The sequence below is a fragment of the Hemiscyllium ocellatum genome, chromosome 3, assembly GCF_020745735.1.
Source record: "Hemiscyllium ocellatum isolate sHemOce1 chromosome 3, sHemOce1.pat.X.cur, whole genome shotgun sequence".
In the NCBI taxonomy this organism is placed as follows: domain Eukaryota; kingdom Metazoa; phylum Chordata; class Chondrichthyes; order Orectolobiformes; family Hemiscylliidae; genus Hemiscyllium; species Hemiscyllium ocellatum.
Genome location: NC_083403.1, coordinates 12,228,274 through 12,252,296, shown reverse-complemented (window position 1 = coordinate 12,252,296; position 24,023 = coordinate 12,228,274). Strand labels below are relative to the sequence as shown.

General features: G+C 46.8%; 1 protein-coding gene across 2 annotated transcripts in view; it reads left to right on the top strand.

Annotated features, from left to right (window-relative positions):
• The window catches only part of galnt14 (UDP-N-acetyl-alpha-D-galactosamine:polypeptide N-acetylgalactosaminyltransferase 14 (GalNAc-T14)), a 205,891-nt gene that overhangs the window by 107,177 nt on the left and 74,691 nt on the right, over positions 1 to 24,023 (top strand). For both annotated transcript variants that reach the window (XM_060855677.1, XM_060855685.1), the window contains one exon: positions 15,426 to 15,524. In XM_060855677.1, coding sequence (XP_060711660.1) covers positions 15,426 to 15,524 — 99 coding nt within the window. The remainder of the gene's footprint in view (positions 1 to 15,425; positions 15,525 to 24,023) is intronic.

The following is a 24,023-nucleotide window of genomic DNA, read 5'->3' as shown; positions in this document are numbered from 1 at the left end:
TCTGACTGGAATGTCGTCTGTCTTATTTCTGACTTACTAAAGAACAAAGAACAAAGAAAATTTACAGCCCAGGAACAGGCCCTTCGGCCCCTCCAAGCCTGAGCCGATCCATGTGTACTGTCTAAACCTGTCGATCAATTCCTAAGCATCTGTATCCCTCTGCTCCCCACCTACTCATGCATCTGTCCAGACGCATCTTAAATGAATCTACCGCGCCTGCCTCTACCATCTCTGCTGGCAAAGCGTTCCAAACGCCCCCCCACCCTCTGTGTGACGTACTTGCTGCATGTATCCCCCTTAAACTTCCCACCTCTCACCTTGAAAGCCTCTCGTTATTGAATCCCTCACCCTGGGGATAAAGCTTGTCTCTATCCACTCTGTCTATACCCTTCATGATTTTATCAACAAAATTCTTTTTTTTTAAATTCCTCTTTTGTATCTAAGATTTGTACCTGGGTACCTGGAGGCGTTATTGTAAAACTTGTCACTCTCCTCCTGTACTGAGATCAGAGGATTTTCTCATTCTCAGTGCCAAGCAGTTCCTGCCACCATCTCAGCTGTCGCTCCATCACTGAATCCCCCACTTTCAATATCCTGAGGATTACTCATGAACTGGACTCACCATTACAGATGAGAGCAGGTCAGAGGCTGAGAATCCTGCAGTGATTAACTCAACTCCGACTCTCCATCTCCAAGGCACAGGACGGGAGTGTGATGGAATACTCCTCACTTGCCCTGGATGTGTGCAGCTCCAACAACACCATCCAAGACAAATGTGGTGCCACTTGATTGGCACCACATCCACTCCCTCCAACACTGACGCTCAGTAGCAGCAATGTGTACCATCTACAACACGCACCCTCCCATCCAGTAGGACAAGGGCAGCAGATACACGGGAACACCATCCCCTGTAAGTCCCCCTCCAGACCACTCACCCTCCTGACTTGAACATATATCACCATTCCCTCACTGTCGCAGGATCATAATCCTGGAAGTCTCTCCCTAAGGGCATGGTGGGTCAACCCACAGCGGGTGGGCTGCAGCGGTTCAAGAAGGCAGCTCACCCCCCACCTTCTCAATGAGGGACGGGCAATAAATGCTGGGCCCAGTCAGTGTGACCCACGTCATGTGAATGAATAGGTTGGCTTTCCTGATGATGGGCTGTACCTGATTGTGAAGTTGCTATGTCCCTGCATTGGGTTCCCCAATGTAACCCAGTGAAACAGCTTCCCCTTCCCAGTGTCCTGGGAACAGTGCCCCTTCTACACACACCCAGGTTAAAGCCATGTATCTAATTCTTTACCAAGAAACAGGTAGTTCCCATGCAGCATTAGGGGGTTAGACAGGCCGAATGGCCTGTTCCTCTTTGTATGTGTTCTGGAGATAATGCCACTTAGTGGATCGGGTGAAATATGAGTTCGAACTGATTGTTGTGTAGACTGAATAACACCAGGTTTGTAGTTAACTATTCAATTGTCAATTGGGACTATTGTCAATGCTCTCCCTCTCTGTCTCTCAGTCTCTGCTCTGTGTTGTAGTAATGCCAGTGCAGTCACCGGTCCTGGCGCATTCATTCACCAGCCTCTGCTTGCTAACTAACATGGGGTGGTCTGTATTTGTGTAGCACCTCTCCCAACCTCCGGGCGTCTCAGAGCACATTGTCACAGATGAACCACCGTCACTGCTGTTTTGTAAGTAACGTGGCTGCTTGCTACCGCACAGCTCGATCCCAGTAATGTGTCAATGAGCGGATCATCAGTTTCTTCTCATTGTTGGTCAGGATTCCAGGTCGGAGTCATCATCTTTCCTTGGACAGTGTTCTGTGGGATCCTTTATATTCAGGATAAAGGATGGTGTGGAGTGGAGTTTGATTTTCCATCCCAGTAAAATGGCAGCTCAGTCCCACTGGTTGGTATAGCATTCACTCAGCTCTCTGGAACTGAGTCTGAGCTGATGGCCTCAGACATTGTGAGACAGGCACTCAAACCCATTCCTGGTTTATTCCGTGGAGACGCTCTGTTCAAATTTCCATTCTGTCAGATTCTGTCACATTGCTCAGGAAATGATGTGGAAATGACCACGAGGAATTGAGAGCTCTGAGCTGCTCAATGTTTCAGTGGAATTGGTGCTGCTCAAGTCCACAGTCATGACTCCTTTAGAAAATGATATTCCCAGCTGCCAGTCCGTGTATCTGGAGCTGCTGACTTCACTTCAGGCTCATCGAGACCCATCCCCTGAGCTCTGACAACTCCCATCTCCCCATGATTTGGAACATCTCACTCACACTGCTCTGGGGCTTGCAGGGGAGAGGTTTCTATACCCCCCCCCCCATTCCACACAGACACACAGACATACACACACATGTACACACACAGACACATAGACATACACGCACATACACACACACAGACACACATACGTACACACACATACACACACAGACATACACACACACAGACATATACACACACAGACACATACATAGACACTCACAGACACATAGACATACACACACATACACACAGACACACAGATATACATACACATGTACACACACAGACATACATACACACACATGTACACACGCAGACACACATACATACACACATGTACACACGCAGACACACAGACATACATACACACAGACATACATACACACAGAAACATGTACACACATAGTCACATATACATACACACATACACACAGACCAGACACACTTACAAACACACACGTACACACACATCCATACACACATGCACACAGGCACACATGTACACACATGCACACATGTACATACACACAGACACACGTACACACACATAGACACACATATATACACATATGTACACTCACAGATACACATCATACACAAATGTACACACAGACACATATACATGCACACATGTACATACACACACATATATACACACAGACACACTTACATACACACACGTACACATATACATACACAGACACACATACATACACATATGTATACGCATGCACACACAGACACACGTACATGCACACATGTACATACACACAGACACACGTACATACACACATAGACACACATACATACATACATACATACACACATGTACACTCACAGACACACATACATACACAAATGTACACACAAACATATACACGGCATACATGTACATACACACATAGACACACATAGGTACACACACGTGCACTCACAGACACACACACATACACACATGTACACACAGAGACACAGACACATGCAGACACACGCAGACACACGCAGGCACACACGCAGGCACACACACATACACACAGACACACACATAGACACACATACATACACATAGACACACATACATACACATGGATACACATACATACACACATGTACACTCACAGACACACATGTACACACATGTACACTCACAGATACACATACATACACAAATGTACACACAGACACATATACATGCACAGATGTACATACACACAGACACATGAACATACACACATAGACACACATATGTACACACATGTACATTCACAGACAAACATAGAGACAAATACACACATGTACACACACAAAGACACATACACATGTACACTCACAGACACATACACACACAGACAGACAAACATACACACACAGACACACACATACAGAGACACACACACATGCACACATAGGCACACAAACATACACACAGACACACACATACATCGACACACAGACACACACAGACACACACAGACACACACACACACACACACGCACATACACATACACACACACACAGACACACACACATACACATACACACAGACACACACACATACACACATAGACACACACTCATACACTCATAGACACACACACATATACACTCATAGACACATACACTCACAGACACGCACACACACACAGACACACACACACACATAGACACACAAATATATACACACACAGCCACACACACACACATGCAGACACACAAATACACATGCAGACACACAAATACACACAGAATCACACACAGACACACACACAGACACACACAGACACATGCAGACACACACATACACACAGAATCACACACACAGACACACACACAGACACACAGACACACACACACAGACACACAGACACACACACACACACAGACACACACACACAGACACACACACAAATATGCACACATACATGCACATACCACACAAACAAAAACACACATACAAAAAAGTATTCCCCTTGGCTCAGGAAATGTGGATGAAAAAAAGTGGATGAACAGATAAACAGAGTCTGTCGACCTGGGGTTTAGTGAGAAACAAGAAAGTGAGGCAGCAGTGACAGTGTAACAGATGATTGCTGGCTGTACCCTTCCCCTCACTGACACTGTCTGAATAAGAGTGTACAGCAGGAGAGGCAAGGCAGCGAGACTGAAACCCCCTGGGCCTGGAGGGAGTCAGGGTCTGTTTCCTCCACATCCTCCTCACATCCATGATCTCTCACAGTGAGGAAAAGCCGAGACTGGGCTTTTCACCAGGCAGAGACACAGACTCCAACATTCCCATTCAATCACTTCCACCGGAATGAGGCCTGAAGCTCTGGTCAGGCCTCCAGGTTCCCTGACACCAGCAGCACGTGTTGGGTGGCACCACTCTGGTATCAGCTAAGCTCAGTGGGTCATGTCCTTCCTCCTGGGTGAGTGTACGTTGAGGTCCAGTTCCTGCCTGGGTTGACACTCCAGTACAGAGCAGACGGGCGCAACACTGTGGGAAATGGTTCCTCTTCACTGAGAGAGAACAATAATCTATTTGTCTTAGGAAGCAAAAAGCTCTTGCTGCAACTCTTAAGCAAGACCTTGAAACACCATTGAGGGGTGTGTAGGATAGGTTATTATATTTTACATTCAGATTAAACCTTGGCACAACATCATGGGCCAAAGGGCCTGTTCTGTGCTGGACTTTTCTATGTTCTATGTTCTACCATCTTCAACTCACCCAACCTTCTCATCATCCTCATCCTTACATTTCCACAAATCTCATCCCTATCCTATAAAAAAATCCCAAATCACAACTGAGTCTCTTTATATGGAAAAACAGCTGTAAAATCCTCCTTCTTTATTCGAATCAACCCTCACAAACTGAAATCGAATAAATGTTGGACCTTTTTACATTAAGATGAGCTTTAAATTTGACCTGAGCTGCCTTTATGTGTCACCTGATCCATCCTAGAATTTACTCTGTGATATATACATTCAGATCCCAACATTAACCCTTTCTTCAAACAGCTATTATTGTTTCACATCTCCGCTGTCATCCTAGTAACAGCTAACAATATATTTCAATCATTTATTGGATGAGAAGGAGTAGGAATTATATCCTTTTTACTAATCGGCCGGTGATAGAGCCAAAGAAATACTATCCTCCCTCTCACAGAAGCCCAACAGTGTGGAAGCAGGCCATGTGGCCCATCGGGTCCACACCCACCCTTCGAAGGGCATCCCACTCAGACCCACCCCTCCTTATCTTATCCCGGTAACCCTGCATTTCCCAGTGGTTAGCACTGCTGCCTCACAGCTCCACGGACCCTGGTTCGACCCCACCCTCGGGTGACTGTCTGTTTGGTGTTTACACGTTCTCCCCGTGTCTGCGTGGGTTTCCTCCGGGTGCTCCGATTTCCTCCCACAGTCCAAAGATGTGCAGTCTTGGGGAATTGACCATGTTAACGTGCCCTATAGTGTCCAGGGATGTGTAGGCTCAGTGGGTTAGCCATGAGAAATGCAGGGTTAGGAGAGGGTGGGTCTGGGTGGGATGCTCTTTGGCTGGTTGGGTATGGATTTGATGGGCTGAATGGCCTGTGTCCACTCTGCAGGGATTCTATTCTATGAATTTCGGTCGATGTTTATTGAGAAGCCTGGGGGGGGGGGTAATATTCCTGTTTGATTGCTTTATGAGTTGTTATTATCCAGAGATGGGATGGACCTTTGGGGACGGGATGCAAAAGGGTTTATGGGGGATTTTTAGCTATGAAGAAAGATTTGGATAGACTGGGGTTTGTTTTCACTGGAATGCAGGAGGTTAAGGAGTGGCCTGATCAAAGTTGATAAGATTTGTGAATGCTGCAAATGTGTTGCTGGTCAAAGCACAGCAGGCCAGGCAGCATCTCAGGAATAGAGAATTCGACGTTTCGAGCATAAGCCCTTCATCAGGAATAAGAGAGAGTAGCCAAGCAGGCTAAGATAAAAGGTAGGGAGGAGGGACTAGGGGGAGGGGCGATGGAGGTGGGATAGGTGGAAGGAGGTCAAGGTGAGGGTGATAGAACGTGGCTGAAGAGTTTCTGTGCAGAGGAGATGACCTGGGGGGTGCAGTGAGAGAGGGACTCACTGAAATCCTTGTAGAGGGAGGAAGAGAGCTTCTTCAAGGAAGGCATCCTTGTAAGAGGATTCACAGTAGGTTAAAATCTTCGAGTAAAAAATGAGGTCTGCAGATGCTGGAGATCACAGCTGCAAATGTGTTGCTGGTCAAAGCACAGCAGCCTGCTTGGCTACTCTCTCTTATTCCTGATGAAGGGCTTATGCTCGAAATGTCGAATTCTCTATTCCTGAGATGCTGCCTAACCTGCTGTGCTTTGACCAGCAACACATTTGCAGCTGTGATCTCCAGCATCTGCAGACCTCAAGATTTGTGAATGGCCTGGATAGAGAGGAAAGTATGAGGCTTTTCCCCAAGGGTGGAGGGGGTCAGTGACGAAGGGGACACAGGTTCAAGGCGCAGGGACGGGGTGTTTGAAAGAGATGTGTGAGATACGGTTTTAACACAAAGGGTGGTGAGTGTTTGGAATATGCCGTCACAGGAGGTGGTGGGAGCAGAGACCATTGCAACATTCAGGAAACACCCAGATGAATACCTGAATAGGAGGGGAATAGAGGGATACGGATTCTGAAAGTGAAGACAGTTTTAGTACGGAGGGCAAAATGTATCAGCACAGACTTGGAGGGCCAAAGGGCCTGTTCCTGTGCTGTATTGTTCTTTGATCTGTAAGTGTGCAGTTTCATTGATGATTTAGAGAGTTTCTGAAGGTTTAGCTAATCTTGACATCTGGCTATAAATACAGATTAAGACAGTAACTAGAGGATCACCGTTTGACGATTGTTAGCGAGAGAGCGAGGAGTGAGGTGGGGAGAAATATTTTTACTCAGAGTGGTTAGGATTTGGAATGTGCTCCCTGCGAGAGTGGTGGAGGTGGATTTCATAAGAGGTTTCAAAAGACAGCTGGATATATAGTTAGTTAAAAATCACACAACACCAGGTTATAGTCCAACAGGTTTCATTACAAGCACACTAGCTTTCGGAGCGACGCTCCTTCATCAGGAAGACATCTCCAAATCATGGATTTGTATTTGAAAGTGATGAATTCAGAGGGCTTTGGAGATAGGGCTGGAGGGTGGGACTCGCTAGATACCTCTGTCAGGAACCAGCACAGACATGATGGGTCCAATGTACAAGACAATTTTCTGATTCAGTATGTGGATGTACCTACTAGAGAAGGTAAAAACGTAACCTACTCTTGGGAAATAAGGCAGGGCAGGTGACTGAGGTATCAGTGGGGGAGCACTTTGGGGCCAGTGACCATAATTCTATTTAAAATAGTGATGGAAAAGGATAGACCAGATCTAAAAGTTGAAGTTCTAAATTGGAGGAAGGCTAATTTTGAGGGTATTAGGCAACAACTTTCAAAAGCTGACTGGAGGCAGATGTTCGCAGGTAAAGGAACGGCTGGAAAATGGGAAGCCTTCAGAAATGAGATAACGAGAATCCAGAGAAAGGATATTCCTGTCAGGGTGAAAGGAAAGGCTGGTAGGTATAGGGAATGCTGGATGACTAAAGAAATTGAGAGTTTGGTTAAGAAAAAGAAGGAAGACATGTCAGGTATAGACAGGATAGATTGAGCGAATCCTTAGAAGAGTATAAAGGAAGTAGGAGTATACTTAAGAGGGATATCAGGAGGGCAAAACGGGGACATGAGATAGCTTTGGCAAATAGAATTAAGGAGAATCCAAAGGGCTTTTACAAATACATTAAGGACAAAAGGGTAACTAGGGAGAGAATAGGGCCCCTCAAAGATCAGCAAGGCAGCTTTTGTGTGGATTCACAGAAAATGGGGGAGATACTAAACGAGTATTTTGCATCAGTATTTACTGTGGAAAAGGATATGGAAGATATAGACTGTAGGGAAATAGACGGTGACATCTTACAAAATGTCCATATTACAGAGGAGGAAGTGCTGGATGTCTTAAAACGGTTAAAGATAAATCCCCAGGACCTGATCAGGTGTACCCAAGAACTCTGTGGAAAGCTAGAGAAGTGATTGCTGGGCCTCTTGCTGAGATATTTGTATCATCTATAGTCACAGGTGAGGTGCCAGAAGACTGGAGGTTGGCAAACGTGGTGCCACTGTTTAAGAAGGGTTGTAAGGACAAGCCAGGGAACTATAGAACAGTGAGCCTGACCTCGGTGGTGGGCAAGTTGTTGGAGGGAATCCTGAGGGACAGGATGTACATGTATTTGGAAAGGCAAGGACTGATTCGGGATAGTCAACATGGCTTTGTGCGCGGGAAATCATGTCTCACAAACTTGATTGAGATTTTTGAAGAAGTAACAAAGAGGATTGATGAGGGCAGAGCACTAGATGTGATCTATATGGGCTTCAGTAAGGTGTTCGACAAGGTTCCCCATGGGACACTGATTAGCAAGGTTAGATCTCATGGAATACAGGGAGAACTCACCATTTGGATACAGAACTGGCTCAAAGGTGGAAGACAGAGGATGGTAGTGGACGGTTGTTTTTCAGACTGGAGGCCTGTGACCAGTGGAGTGCCACAAGGATCGGTGCTGGGTCCTCTACTTTTTGTCATTTACATAAATGATTTGGATGCGAGCATAAGAGGGACAGTTAGTAAGTTTGCAGATGACACCAAAATTTGAGGTGTAGTGGACAGCGAAGAGGGTTACCTCAGATTACAAAAGGATCTTGACCAGATGGGCCAATGAGCTGAGAAATGGCAGATGGAGTTTAATTCAGATAAATGCGAGGTGCTGCATTTTGGGAAAGTAAATCTTAGCAGGATTTATACACTTAATGGTAAGGTCCTAGGGAGTGTTGCTGAACAAAGAGACCTTGGAGTGCACGTTCATAGCTCCTTGAAAGTGGAGTCACAGGTAGATAGGATAGTGAAGAAGGCATTTGGTATGCTTTCCTTTTATTGGTCAGAGTATTGAGTACAGGAGTTGGGAGGTCATGTTGCGGCTGTACAGGACATTGGTTCGGCCACTGTTGGAATATTGCGTGCAATTCTGGTCTCCTTCCTATCGGAAAGATGTTGTGAAACTTGAAAGGGTTCAGAAAAGATTTACAAGGATGTTGCCAGGGTTGGAGGATCTGAGCTACAGGGAGAGGCTGAACAGGCTGGGGCTGTTTTCCCTGGAGCGTCGGAGGCTGAGGGGTGACCTTATAGAGGTTTACAAAATTATGAGGGGCATGGATAGGATAAATAGGCAAAGTCTTTTCCCTGGGGTTGGGGGAGTCCAGAAGTAGACGGCATAGGTTTAGGGTGAGAGGGGAAAGATATAAATGAGCCCTAAGGGGCAACGTTCTCACGCAGAGGATGGCACGTGTATGGAATAAGCTGCCAGAGGATGTGGTGGAGGCTGGTACAATTGCAACATTTAAGAGGCATCTGGATGGGTATATGAATAGGAAGGGTTTGGAGGGATATGGGCCGGGTGCTGGCAGGTGGGACTAGATTGGGTTGGGATATCTGGTCAGCATGGACGGGTTGGACCGAAGGGTCTGTTTCCAGGCTGTACATCTCTATGACTGCAAGATTTGTGAAGGTTTGTGAAGGTTTGTAGCTCAGGTTGAGGTTTAGGGTGTAGGTTTGCTCACTGAGCTGTAGGTTTGATATCCAGACGTTTCATTACCTGGCTAGGTAACATCATCACTTGGAGGTCACCACTGATGATGTTACCTAGCCAGGGAATGAAAACGTCTGGATATCAAACCTACAGCTCAGCGAGCAAACCTAGACCCTAAATCTCTCTGACTCTAAATGGCCTCCCATCTATACTGTAAAATTGTATGATTGTATGAAATGCTTGTTTTTATAAGGAGTTAAATATTTGAAGAACATGTTTGTTTCGAGAACAGATTTAGTGCATGAAGAGGTTTAAATGCAATTAATGGGTTTTTCATCAGTGATTTGTTTAAAATAATGAAGCTATTTTGAACTTCATTCATTATGAACTCCGCCTGGCTCTGCCTTTGGTTAGGAGCAGGTAACTTGAGGTAGAGGGAGTTAGGAGACAGTGGGGTCTGCAGGTGCTGGAGATAAGAGTCAAGGGTGTGCATGTTCTGCCTGGAGGATACGGAGGTCCATGGGGGCAAGCTGGGGGGTATGATCTGGAATGGATGAAGCATGGGGAGTGGGTGACGGCCGATGGGGAGTGGGGGCAGACTGGGTGTGAGGGCTGTTTTCCATCAAGTGACCGACTCCTCTGCAGCATGCTGTGTCTGGGGCAGGGGGAGGAGGGGGTGTTTGCAGTGGCCCTGAGTTCGTTTAGCACCTGCCTCCTCCGTCGGGTCAGAGCACTCAGTGCGGGACCGGTCTTGCAGAGCAGAGAGCCCTCTCAGCCAAGTCGCTGGGGTCGCCCTGCAGTTGCCTTCCTGCGAACTCCCAGCTGATGGAGGGGCATGATGGACAGCTAACCCCCTCCCTCAATCTATCCTCACTGACCTATACAGAACTGCTGGGAGGAGAAAGTGAGGACTGCAGATGCTGGAGATCAGAGCTGAAAATGTGTTGCTGGAAAAACACAGCAGGTCAGGCAGCATCCAGGGAACAGGAGAATCGACATTTCGGGCATAAGCCCTTCGACAGCTCAATGGAAAGAGAAAGAGAGAGAGAGATTAAAAAAAGCAAATCAATAATTCGGATTAATTTCATGGACAGACTCACTCATGTCTAAGCAACCTTTTCACCCGTTCTAACTAGGACGGTTTCCCCACCAAGACCTGTAGTTTAAATGTGGTGTATAAAGTCCGGAGAGGCTTTCCTGCTCAGACGCTGCTGTTTCATGTTGAATATTAACCATTCTCAAACCTGCTGGCTGTGTGAAACCCCTCAGCGTGCAAACTGGCTGCATCAGCAGAAACGTACCGTCAGCTGGGAGCTACAGAATGTGAAAGGAGAGATGGGTCACCAAGATCTGAATCACAAACTATTGGTGGATGTGGGCACCATTATAATGTTTAAAAGACACTAGGATCAGCCCGTGAATAGGAAATGTTTGGAAGGACATGGGCCACGTGCAGGCAGGTGGGACTAGTTGAGTTTAGGGCTGTGGTCAGCATGGACTAGTTGGACTGAATGGCCTGTTTCCATGCTGTATGAGTCTCACATCTGCTCCTTTATTCAAGAAAGATCATTGGCTAATCAAATTGTGGGTCTTCATTTCCTGTCTGACTTTAACCAATCAAGAGTCAATCCAATTTAGTTTCAAAAACACCCAAAAACCTAGCCACTGAGTAACAAAACTCCACAGACTCATCCGTCCATCGCCAATGGGAGACCCTTTCTTCTTAAACCACGTCCCCTGTCTCCTAAGAGGGAAAACATTCCGTTTCCACCCTGAACGTTCCTGAGGGATCCTGAATGTCTCAATATGATCTTCTGGGAGAAAGTGAGGACTGCAGATGCTGGAGATCCGAGCTGGAAAATGTGTTGCTGGAAAAGCGCAGCAGGTCAGGCAGCATCCAGGGAGCAGGAGAGTCGATGTTTCGGGCATGAGCCCTTCTCCAGGAAAGATAGATAAGCTGATCTCAATACGCTCACATTGTAACTCTAATGGGCACACTCTCATTTGGCCAACCCTCATCAGGTACACAATCCCCCCACCCTCCCCCCAAATCCCTATCAAAATGGCAGAGTAACTTCAGCCATCTGCTTTATACTGCTTCTCATGTGAGTAGAAATATTTTCAAATGAAGTTCAGAGATGCTATGACACCCATCAGGAATAGGTGGGACTTGAACTCCTGCTCCAGAGGTAGGGACATCACCATGGCATCACAAACACCCCTCTCATACCCTTTCTTAATTTAGTAAGCGATAATCAGTTTGGTGTCTCTAAAGCCCCTGTAGCAAAACCATCCCTATTTTTACCTTCTATTGCCCTCATGCTGAACACCAGCAACATGGCAGCGTTTGGTCATCCATACACCATGACCCTCGACCTCAGAGCCCAACAATCTCCCTCCCTTTCCATAAGATGGTCTTCCTGAGAGGCTGAACCTTCCAGTCATCTGGATAAGCGCAGGAATGCCAGAATTCCTGACCAAGACCATCCTTTACCATCACCATTTCAGCAAGGCGTTCGATAAGGTTTCACATGGTAGGCTAGTGTATAAAATACAGAGGAATGGGATTGTGGGAGATATAACAGTTTGGATCAGTAATTGACTTGCTGAAAGAAGACAGAGAGTGGTGGTTGATGGGAAATGTTCATCCTGGAGCCCAGTTACCAGTGGTGTACCACTAGGGTCGGTGTTGGGTCCACTGCTGTTCGTCATTTTTATAAACAACCTGGATGAGGGTGTAGAAGGATGGGTTAGTAAATTTGCAGACGACACTAAGGTCGGTGGAGTTGTGGATAGTGACGAAGGATGTTGTAGGTTACAGAGAGACATCAATAAGCTGCAGAGCTGGGCTGAGAGGTGGCAAATGGAGTTTAATGCTGACAAGTGTGAGGTGATTCACTTTGGTCGGAGTAACCGGAATGCAAAGTACTGGGCTAATGGTAAGATTCTTGGTAATGTAGATGAGCAGAGAGATCTCGGTGTCCATGTACACAGATCCTTGAAAGTTGCTACCCAGGTTGACAGGGTTGTTAAGAAGGCATACAGTGTTTTAGCTTTTATTAATAGAGGGATCGAGTTCTGGAACCACGAGGTTATGCTGCAGCTGTACAAAACTCTGGTGCGGCTGCACTTGGAGTATTGAGTGCAGTTCTGGTCACCGCATTATAACAAGGATGTGGAAGCTTTGGAAAGGGTGCAGAGGAGATTTACCAGGATGTTGCCTGGTTTGGAGGGAAGGTCTTATGCAGAAAGGCTGAGGAACTTGAGGCTGTTTTCGTTGGAGAGAAGAAGGTTGAGAGGTGACTTAATAGAGACATATAAGATAATCAGAGGGTTAGATAGGGTGGACAGGGAGAGCCTTTTTCCGAGTATGGGGACGGTGAGCACAAGGGGGCATAGCTTTAAATTGAGGGGTGATAGATATAGGACAGATGTCAGAGGTAGTTTCTTTACTCAGAGAGTAGTAAGGGTATGGAATGCTTTGTCTGCAATGGGAGTAGAATCACCAACTTTATGTACATTTAAGTCGTCATTGGACAAGCATATGGACATACATGGAATAGTGTAGGTTAGATGGGCTTCAGATTGGAATGACAGGGTTGGCGCAACATAGAGGGCCGAAGGGCCTGTACTGCGCTGTAATGTTTTATAGTCTATGTTTACACTGTGAGGGACGAAAGGTGCTGATTGATTGAAAAATCAACTCTAGATTGTTACAATAAGGTTCATACCTCCTTGAAAGTGGAGTCGTAGGTAGATAGGATAGTGAAGAAGGCGTTTGGTATGCTTTCCTTTATTGGTAGAGTATTGAGTGCAGGAGTTGGGAGGTCATGTTGCGGCTGTACAGGACATTGGTTAGGCCACTGTTGGAATATTGCGTGCAATTCTGGTCTCCTTCCTATTGGAAAGATGTTGTGAAACTTGAAAGGGTTCAGAAAAGATTTACAAGGATGTTGCCAGGTTTGGAGGATTTGAGCTACAGGGAGAGGCTGAACAGGCTGGGGCTGTTTTCCCTGGAGTGTCAGAGGCTGAGGGGTGACCTTATAGAGGTTTACAAAATTATGAGGGGCATGGATCGGGTAAATAGGCAAAGTCTTTTCTCTGGGGTCGGGGAGTCCAGAACTAGAGGGCATAGGTTTAGGATGAGAGGGGAAAGATATAAAAAAGACCTAAGGGGCAACTTTTTCACACAGAGGGTGGTGCGTGTATGGAATGAGCTGCCAGAGGATGTGGTGGAGGCTGGTACAATTGCAACATTTAAGAGGCATCTGGATGGGTATATGAATAGGAAGGGTTTGGAGGGATATGGGCCGGGCGCTGGCAGGTGGGACTAGATTGGGTTGGAATATCTGGTCGACATGGACGGGTTGGGCTGAAGGGCCTGTTTCCATGCTGTACATCTCTATGACTCTATAAGTGACCCATTCTGTGTGCCTTTTACAAATTGAGCTGGGAGTTTTGTCTGATTTCCGAGTGCCAATGCCTCAGCCAATCCCAGTTTTCCTCATTGTCTGACCTGTTTTAATATTGCTCCTGACCCTAAACCTTTCGCTGTGGTTTCTATCTCTCAGGCCTCATACTAGAGGTTTACAGTCAAGTTACGACTTTTGAAACATGTTTCCTGTCGTAATGTGTCATTATGGCCCAGGCCAGAACCCCCTCCAAATATTTTAATTAGTTAGCCTGGACCAAAATGTTTCCTTAGTTTGAAGGTGGATGTGAAGTGGATATTCCAGGTGCGATGCAGCTGGTCAAACCACTCGGTTTTAAGCAAAACAGAATTTATTTAAACACTCCGGTTGAAACACAAATAAAAGGAAGTGGACTTTGGAATCACAACTGTTTGAAAACTCAAGCAACTCAATACAACAGAAGAGCTGTTCCAATTCCCGTAACGTCCCATAAACACACCCCTTGGCAAAAAAATGTAAACTCAGACACAGGTTCTTCCAGGCAGGAGAGATTTCAGGGAGAGGAGCCAGTCAGGAATCATCTGCTGAAGCATGGAACCTTTTATCCCAGACATTTCAGCACCTCTGCCTTGAAGACCTCTTTTGAAAAAACCCCAAGGACAGAATAACCTTGTTAAAGTGACAGTGTCAGCCCAGTGGGAAATGTGTCAGCCAATGTATACCCCAGGATGCTCCCGCAAAGAGCACGGTGAGAACATGCTTTTGAAGCATTAGTGAAAAAATAACCATTAGCTCTTCTTTGTCTAGATCTTTCAAAGGGCCAGAGACATATGTCTTATCTGAACATTGGCTCCTCTGACAGTGTGGCACTCCCACAGTACTGCAGTGGCATTAAAAACCTTCATCTTTGTCACTCAAACTCTGGGATGGGGTTTGAACTCAGAACGTGGTGCCTCAGATACAAAAAGATGTCGTAAACTGAGTCGTTCTCAAATTTCAGATGTGTCCCTCCACAGATACGGACCCAGAGTCTTGTTCCAGGAGTCGGGGAGTGGGTTACACAGATGCTCCTGATGGTTATTCTCTGTGTCTCCTCACAGATGCTCGATGCAGCAGTACAGCGCGGACCTGCCTCCCACCAGCATCATCATCACACTCCACAACGAAGCCAGATCTGCCCTACTGCGGACGGTCCGAAGGTAAGAGCCAGCACCTCACTGACTGCAGTCTGAGCTCAGCACCGAACACAGCAATACCCCATGCATTGTGTGTCTCTGTGTGTGAGGGAGAGAGAGCGAGCACGTGAATGAGGGAGTGTGAGGGAGACAGAGAAGGAATGTGAGATAGAGAGAGAGATAGGGAATGTGAGAGACACAGAGAGCATGTGAGAGAAGGAGTGAGAGAGTGAGTGTGACAGAGAGTGTGTGAGAGAGCGAGTGTAACAGAGTCTGTGTGAGAGAGCGAGTGTAACAGAGAGAGTGCGTGCGAGAAAGCGAGTGTAACAGAAAGAGTGTGTGTGAGAGCGAGTGTACAGAGTGTGTGTGAGAGAGCGAGTGTATCAGAGTGTGTGAGAGCGAGTGTAACAGAGAGAGTGTGTGAGAGAGCGAGTGTAACAGAGTGTGGGAGAGAGAGAGTGAGTGTAACAGAGAGAGTGTGTGTGAGAGCGAGTGTAACAGAGAGAGTGTGTGTGAGAGAGCGAGTGTAACAGAGAGAGTGTGTGTGTGAGAGACTGAGTGTAACAGAGTGTGTGTGTGTGTGAGAGCGAGTGTAACAGAGAGAGTGTGTGTGTGAGAGACTGAGTGTAACTGAGAGAGTGTGTGTGTGAGAGACTGAGTGTAACAGAGTGTGTGTGAGAGAGAGTGTAACAGAGTGTGTGTGAGAGAGCGAGTGTAACAGAGTGTGTGTGAGAGCGAGTGTAACAGAGAGAGTGTGAGAGAGTGAGTGTAACAGAGTGTGAGAGAGCGAGTGTAACAGAGTGTGTGTGTGAGAGCGAGTGTAAGAGTGTGTGTGAGAGCGAGTGTAAGAGAGAGAGTGTGTGTGAGAGCGAGTGTAACAGAGAGTGTGTGTGTGTGAGAGAGCGAGTGTAACAGAGAGAGTGTGTGAGAGAGAGTGTAACTGAGAGTGTGTGTGAGAGAGCGAGTGTAACAGTGTGTGTGAGAGAGCGAGTGTAACAGAGTGTGGGAGAGAGAGAGTGAGTGTAACAGAGAGAGTGTGTGTGAGAGCGAGTGTAACAGAGAGAGTGTGTGTGAGAGAGCGAGTGTAACAGAGTGTGTGTGAGAGCGAGTGTAACAGAGAGAGTGTGAGAGAGTGAGTGTAACAGAGTGTGAGAGAGCGAGTGTAACAGAGTGTGTGTGTGAGAGCGAGTGTAAGAGTGTGTGTGAGAGCGAGTGTAAGAGAGAGAGTGTGTGTGAGAGCGAGTGTAACAGAGAGTGTGTGTGTGTGAGAGAGCGAGTGTAACAGAGAGAGTGTGTGAGAGAGAGTGTAACTGAGAGTGTGTGAGAGAGCGAGTGTAACAGAGTGTGTGTGAGAGCAAGTTTAACATAGAGTGTGTGTGTGTGAGAGCGAGTGTAACAGAGAAAGTGTGTGAGAGAACGAGTGTAACAGAGAGAGTGTGTGAGAGAGAGTGTAACTGAGAGTGTGTGTGAGAGAGCGAGTGTAACAGTGTGTGTGAGAGAGCGAGTGTAACAGAGAGAGGGTGTGTGAGAGAGAGCGAGTGTAACAGAGAGTGTGTGTGAGAGCGAGTGTAACAGGGAGAGTGTGAGTGAGAGAGTGAGTGTAACAGAGAGTGTGTGCGAGAGTGAGTGTAACAGTGTGTGTGCGAGAGTGAGTGTAACAGAGAGAGTGTGAGAGAGTGAGTGTAACAGAGTGTGAGAGAGCGAGTGTAACAGAGAGAGTGTGTGTGAGAGTGAGTGTAACAGAGAGTGTGTGTGAGAGAGCGAGTGTAACAGAGTGTGTGTGTGAGAGCGAGTGTAAGAGAGAGAGTGTGTGTGAGAGCGAGTGTAACAGAGAGTGTGTGTGTGTGAGAGAGCGAGTGTAACAGAGAAAGTGTGTGAGAGAGCGAGTGTAACAGAGAGAGTGTGTGAGAGAGAGTGTAACTGAGAGTGTGTGTGAGAGAGCGAGTGTAACAGAGTGTGTGTGAGAGCAAGTGTAACAGAGAGTGTGTGTGTGTGAGAGCGAGTGTAACAGAGAAAGTGTGTGAGAGAGCGAGTGTAACAGAGAGAGTGTGTGAGAGAGAGTGTAACTGAGAGTGTGTGTGAGAGAGCGAGTGTAACAGAGTGTGTGTGAGAGCAAGTGTAACAGAGAGTGTGTGTGTGTGAGAGCGAGTGTAACAGAGAAAGTGTGTGAGAGAGCGAGTGTAACAGAGAGAGTGTGTGAGAGAGAGTGTAACTGAGAGTGTGTGTGAGAGAGCGAGTGTAACAGTGTGTGTGAGAGAGCGAGTGTAACAGAGAGAGTGTGTGTGTGAGAGCGAGTGTAACAGAGAAAGTGTGTGAGAGAGCGAGTGTAACAGAGAGAGTGTGTGAGAGAGAGTGTAACTGAGAGTGTGTGTGAGAGAGCGAGTGTAACAGAGAGTGTGTGAGTGAGAGAGTGAGTGTAACAGAGAGTGTGTGCGAGAGTGAGTGTAACAGAGTGTGTGAGAGAGTGAGTGTAACAGAGTGTGTGTGAGAACGAGTGTAACAGAGAGAATGTGTGTGAGAGCGAGTGTAACAGAGAGAGTGTGAGTGAGAGTGAGTGTAACAGAGAGTGTGTGAGAGAGCGAGTGTAACAGAGAGAGTGTGTGTGAGAGGGAGTGTAACAGAGAGAGTGTGTGAGAGCGAGTGTAACTGAGAGTGTGTGTGAGAGAGCGAGTGTAACAGAGAGTGTGTGTGTGAGAGCGAGTGTAACTGAGAGTGTGTGTGAGAGAGCGAGTGTAACAGAGTGTGTGTGTGTGAGAGCGAGTGTAACAGAGAGAGTGAGAGAGACAGCGAGTGTAACAGAGAAAGTGTGTGAGAGCGAGTGTAACAGAGAGAGTGTGTGTGAGAGTGAGTGTAAGAGAGAGAGTGTGTGTGAGAGCGAGTGTAACAGAGAGTGTGTGTGTGTGAGAGAGCGAGTGTAACAGAGAAAGTGTGTGAGAGAGCGAGTGTAACAGAGAGAGTGTGTGAGAGAGAGTGTAACTGAGAGTGTGTGTGAGAGAGCGAGTGTAACAGAGTGTGTGTGAGAGCAAGTGTAACAGAGAGTGTGTGTGTGTGAGAGCGAGTGTAACAGAGAAAGTGTGTGAGAGAGCGAGTGTAACAGAGAGAGTGTGTGAGAGAGAGTGTAACTGAGAGTGTGTGTGAGAGAGCGAGTGTAACAGAGTGTGTGTGAGAGCAAGTGTAACAGAGAGTGTGTGTGTGTGAGAGCGAGTGTAACAGAGAAAGTGTGTGAGAGAGCGAGTGTAACAGAGAGAGTGTGTGAGAGAGAGTGTAACTGAGAGTGTGTGTGAGAGAGCGAGTGTAACAGAGTGTGTGTGAGAGCAAGTGTAACAGAGAGTGTGTGTGTGTGAGAGCGAGTGTAACAGAGAAAGTGTGTGAGAGAGCGAGTGTAACAGAGAGAGTGTGTGAGAGAGAGTGTAACTGAGAGTGTGTGTGAGAGAGCGAGTGTAACAGAGTGTGTGTGAGAGCAAGTGTAACAGAGAGTGTGTGTGTGTGAGAGCGAGTGTAACAGAGAAAGTGTGTGAGAGAGCGAGTGTAACAGAGAGAGTGTGTGAGAGAGAGTGTAACTGAGAGTGTGTGTGAGAGAGCGAGTGTAACAGAGAGAGGGTGTGTGAGAGAGAGCGAGTGTAACAGAGAGAGTGTGAGTGAGAGAGTGAGTGTAACAGAGAGTGTGTGCGAGAGTGAGTGTAACAGAGTGTGTGAGAGAGTGAGTGTAACAGAGTGTGTGTGAGAACGAGTGTAACAGAGAGAATGTGTGTGAGAGCGAGTGTAACAGAGAGAGTGTGAGTGAGAGTGAGTGTAACAGAGAGTGTGTGAGAGAGCGAGTGTAACAGAGAGAGTGTGTGTGAGAGGGAGTGTAACAGAGAGAGTGTGTGAGAGCGAGTGTAACTGAGAGTGTGTGTGAGAGAGCGAGTGTAACAGAGAGTGTGTGTGTGAGAGCGAGTGTAACTGAGAGTGTGTGTGAGAGAGCGAGTGTAACAGAGTGTGTGTGTGTGAGAGCGAGTGTAACAGAGAGAGTGAGAGAGACAGCGAGTGTAACAGAGAAAGTGTGTGAGAGCGAGTGTAACAGAGAGAGTGTGTGTGAGAGCGAGTGTGAGAGACAGCGAGTGTAACAGAGAAAGTGTGTGAGAGCGAGTGTAACAGAGTGTGTGTGAGAGCGAGTGTACAGTGTGTGAGAGCGAGTGTAACAGAGAGAGTGTGTGAGAACGAGTGTAACAGAGAGTGTGAGACAGCGAGTGTAACAGAGTGTGAGAGCGAGCATGATAGGGAGAGTGTGTGAGAGAGCGAGTGTAACAGAGAGAGTGTGTGTGAGAGAGCGAGTGTAACAGAGAGTGTGTGATAGCGAGTGTAACAGAGTGTGTGTGAGAGAGCGAGTGTAACAGAGAGAGTATGTGTGATAGCGAGTGTAACAGAGTGTGTGTGAGAGAGCGAGTGTAACTGAGAGAGTGTGTGTGAGAGACTGAGTGTAACGGAGAGTGTGTGTGTGAGAGCGAGTGTAACAGAGAGTGTGTGTGAGAGAGAGCGAGTGTAACAGAGTGTGTGAGAGTGAGTGTAACAGAGTCTGTGTGAGAGAGCGAGCTTGATAGAGAGTGTGTGTAAGAGAACCAGTGTGATAGAAAGAGTGTGCGTGAGAGAGTGTGACAGAGTGAGTGTGTGTGTGAGAGAGTGAGTGTGACAGAAAGAGTGTGAGAGAGCAAGCGTGACAGAGAGAGTGTGAGTGAGTGTGACAGAAAGTGTGTGAGAGCAAACATGACAGAGAGAATGTGTGAGAGAGTGAGTGTGTATGATTGAGTGTGTCTGTGTGAGCACGTGTGCGTGTGATTGTGTGGGTGAGATTGAGTGTGTGTGATTGAATGTGTGTGTGTGTGCGAGATTAAGTTGTGTGTGTGAGCATGTGTGTGTGAGCATGTGTGTGTGTGTATTTGATTGTGTGTGTGATTGAGTGTGTGTGTAAGTGAGAGAGAGTGCGTGTGATTGCGTGTGAATGTGCGTGTGTGTGATATTGAGTGTCTATGAGAGTGTGTGTGTGTAAGATTGAGTGTCTGTGTGTGATTGTGTGAGTGTGTGTGTGCGTGTGACTGAGTGTCTATGAGTGCATGTGTGTGTAAGATTGAATGTGTTTGCGCGATTGAGTGTCTATGAGTAAGAGTGTGTGTGATTGAGTGTCCATGAGTGTTTGTGTGTGTGTGTGTGTGTGTGTGTGTGATTGAGTGTGTGTGCGAGTATGTGAGCGTGTGTGTGCGTGTGTGTGCGTGTGTGTGTGATTGTGTGTGTGTGTGTGTGCGTGTGCGTGGGAGGGAAACCTTTGGAGGAAATAGTGAAGGGGAAAATAAATCTCCCTTCAAAGTTTGATCAGGGATAGTCAGCGCGGCTTTGTCAGTGGGAGGTCAGGCCTAACAAACCGGGTGGAGTTTTCCCGAGGGGCTGATTCTGTCTGTGGAGGCAGGTGGCACAGTTGGCAGGTGGGTCCACACTTGGGTGGCGATGGGAGTCAGCGGATGGTGGTAGAAGTCTGTTGGAGAGACTGGAGCCCAATGTGCAGGAATGATTGCTGGGGTCCTTATTATTTGTAATATTCACAAACACCGGAGATGAGCTTGTGAAGGGTTGATACACAAGTTTGCGGATGACACAAAGATTGGCTGGGTGGTTAATGATGAGGAGACAAGGGTTCGATTCTCAGAAGATATAAACGGAGTGGTCAGATGGGTAGGATAGTGGCTGATAGAATTTAACGCTGATAAATGTGAGGATGATGTACTTTGGAAGAAGGAACAGGACAAGGGAGGACTCGTGAGAATTCATCTCTCACATTACCTCCTTAGAACATTGAACAGTACAGGCCCTTCGGCCCTTGATGTTGTGCCAACCTGTGGAACAAATCTGAAGCCCATCAAACCCACACTATTCCATTTTCATCCATATGTCTATCCAATGACCATTTAAATATTGGCGAGTCTCCTACTGTTGCAGGCAGTGCGTGCCACACCCCTACTACTCTCTGTAACTACCTCTGACATCTGTCCTATATCTATCACCCCTCAATTTAAAGCTATGCCCCCTCGTGCTCACTGTCACCATACTTGAAAAAGGCTCTCCTTGTCCACCCTGTCTAACCCTCTGATTATCTTATATGTCTCTATTAAGTCACCTCTCAACCTTCTTCTCTCTAACGAAAACAGCTTCAAGTCCCTCAGCCTTTCCTCGTAAGACCTTCCCTCCATACCAGGCAACATCCTGGTAAACCTCCTCTGCACCCTTTCCAAAGCTTCCACATCCTTCTGACAATGTGGTGACCAGAACTGTACACAATATTCCAAGTGCGGCTGCACCATAGTTTTGTACAGCTGCAGCATAACCTCATGGTTCCAGAACTTGATCCCTCTATTAATAAAAGCTAAAACACTGTATGCCTCCTTAACAACCCTGTCAACCTGGGTGGCAACTTTCAGGGATCTATGTACATGGACACCAAGATCCCTCTGCACATCCACACTCCCAAGAATCTTACTATTTAATCCTGTTGCTCCTTCCAAAGTGAACCACCTCACACTTGTCCGCATTAAACTCCATTTGCCACCTCTCGGTCCAGCTCTGCAGCTCATCCATGTCCCTCTGCAACTTGCAACATCCTTCAGCACTATCCACAACTCCACCGACCTTTGTGTCATCCACAAATTATTAACCCAGCCTTCTACACTCTCATCCAGGTCATTAAGACAAACAGCAGTGGCCCCAAAACAGTTCCTTGTAGCACACCACTGATAACTGGACTCCAGGATGAATATTTCCCATCAACCACCCTCCGTCTTCTTTCAGCTAGCCAATTTCTGATCCAAACTGCCACATCATCCTCAATCCTGTATTTTGTACAATAGCCTACGGTGGGGAACCTTATCAATCACCTTACTGAAGTCCAGATACATCACATCAACTGCTTTACCCTCATCTACCTGTTTGGTCACCTTCTCAAAGAACTCAATAAGGTTTGTGAGGCACGGCCTACCCTTCACAAAACCATGCTGACTATAAATCCTATTTTTTGTGTTGATTCTAAATTCTATTTTTTGATTACATTCGATTCTCCACAGTGTGGAAACAGGCCCTTCAGCCCAACAAGTCCACACCGACCCTCCGAAGAGTAACCCGCCCAGACCTATTCCCCTCTGACTAATACACATGGCCAATTCACCTGACTTGCACATCTTTGGACTGTGGGAGGAAACTGGAACACCCGGAGGAAACCCACACAGACATGGGGAGAATGTGCAAACTCCACACAGACAGTCGCCCGAGGCTGGAATCGAACCTGGGACCCTGGTGCTGCGAGGCAGCAGTGCTGACCACTGAGCCACCATGCCACTCCATTTCTTATAACCTTTTCCAACACTTTACCCACAACCGAAGTAAGGCTCACTAGTCTATAATTACCAGGGTTGTCTCTACTCCCCTTCTTGAACAAGGGGACAACATTGGCTATCCTCCATCTTCTGGCACTATTCCTGTAGACAATGACGACATAAAGATCAAAGACAGTGGCTCTGCAATCTCCTCCCTGCCTTCCCAGAGAATCCGAGGATAAATCCCATCAGGCCCAGGGGACTTATCTATTTTCACACTTTCCAGAATTGCTACCACCTCCTCCTTGTGAACATTAATCCTGTCTCGTGTAGTAGCCTGGATCTCAGTATTCTCCTTGACAACATTGTTTTTTTCCAGTGTGAATACTGACAAAAAATATTCATTTAGCACTTGCCCTATCTCCTTGGACTCCACACACAACTTCCCACTACTATCCTTGATTGGCCCGAATCTTATTCCAGTCATTCTTTTATTCCTGATATACCTGAAGAAAGCCTGAGGGTTTCCCTTGATCCTACCTGCCAATGACTTCTCATGTCCCCTCCTGGATCTTCTTAGGTCTGTCTTTGCTAATTCATAACTCTCAAGCTCCCTAACCGAGCCTTCACATCTCATTCTAACATAAGCCGTCTTCTTCCTCTTGACAAGAGATTCAACTTCTTTAGTAAACCACCACTCCCTCGCTCGACAACATCCTCCCTGCCTGACAGGTACATTGTTATCAAGGACACGCACTAGCTGTTCCTTGAATAAGTTCCACATTTCTAATCCCCTGCAGTTTCCTTCCCCATCCTATGCATCCTAAATCGTGCCTAATCGCATCATAATTGCCTTTCCCCAGCTATAACCTACACCCTGCAGTATATACCTATCCCTTTCCATCACTAAAGTAAACATAACCAAATTGTGGTCACTATCACCAAAGTGCTCACCTACTTCCAAGTCTAACACCTGGCCGGGCTCATTACCCAGTACCAAATCCAATGTGGCCTCACCCCTTGTTGGCCTGTCTACATACTGTGTCAGGAAGCCCTCCTGCACACACTGGACAAAAACTGACCCATCTAAAATACTTGAACTATAATATTCCCAGTCAATATTTGGAAAATTAAAGTCCCCAATGACAACTACCCTGTCACTCTCGCTCCTACCGAGGATCATCTTTGC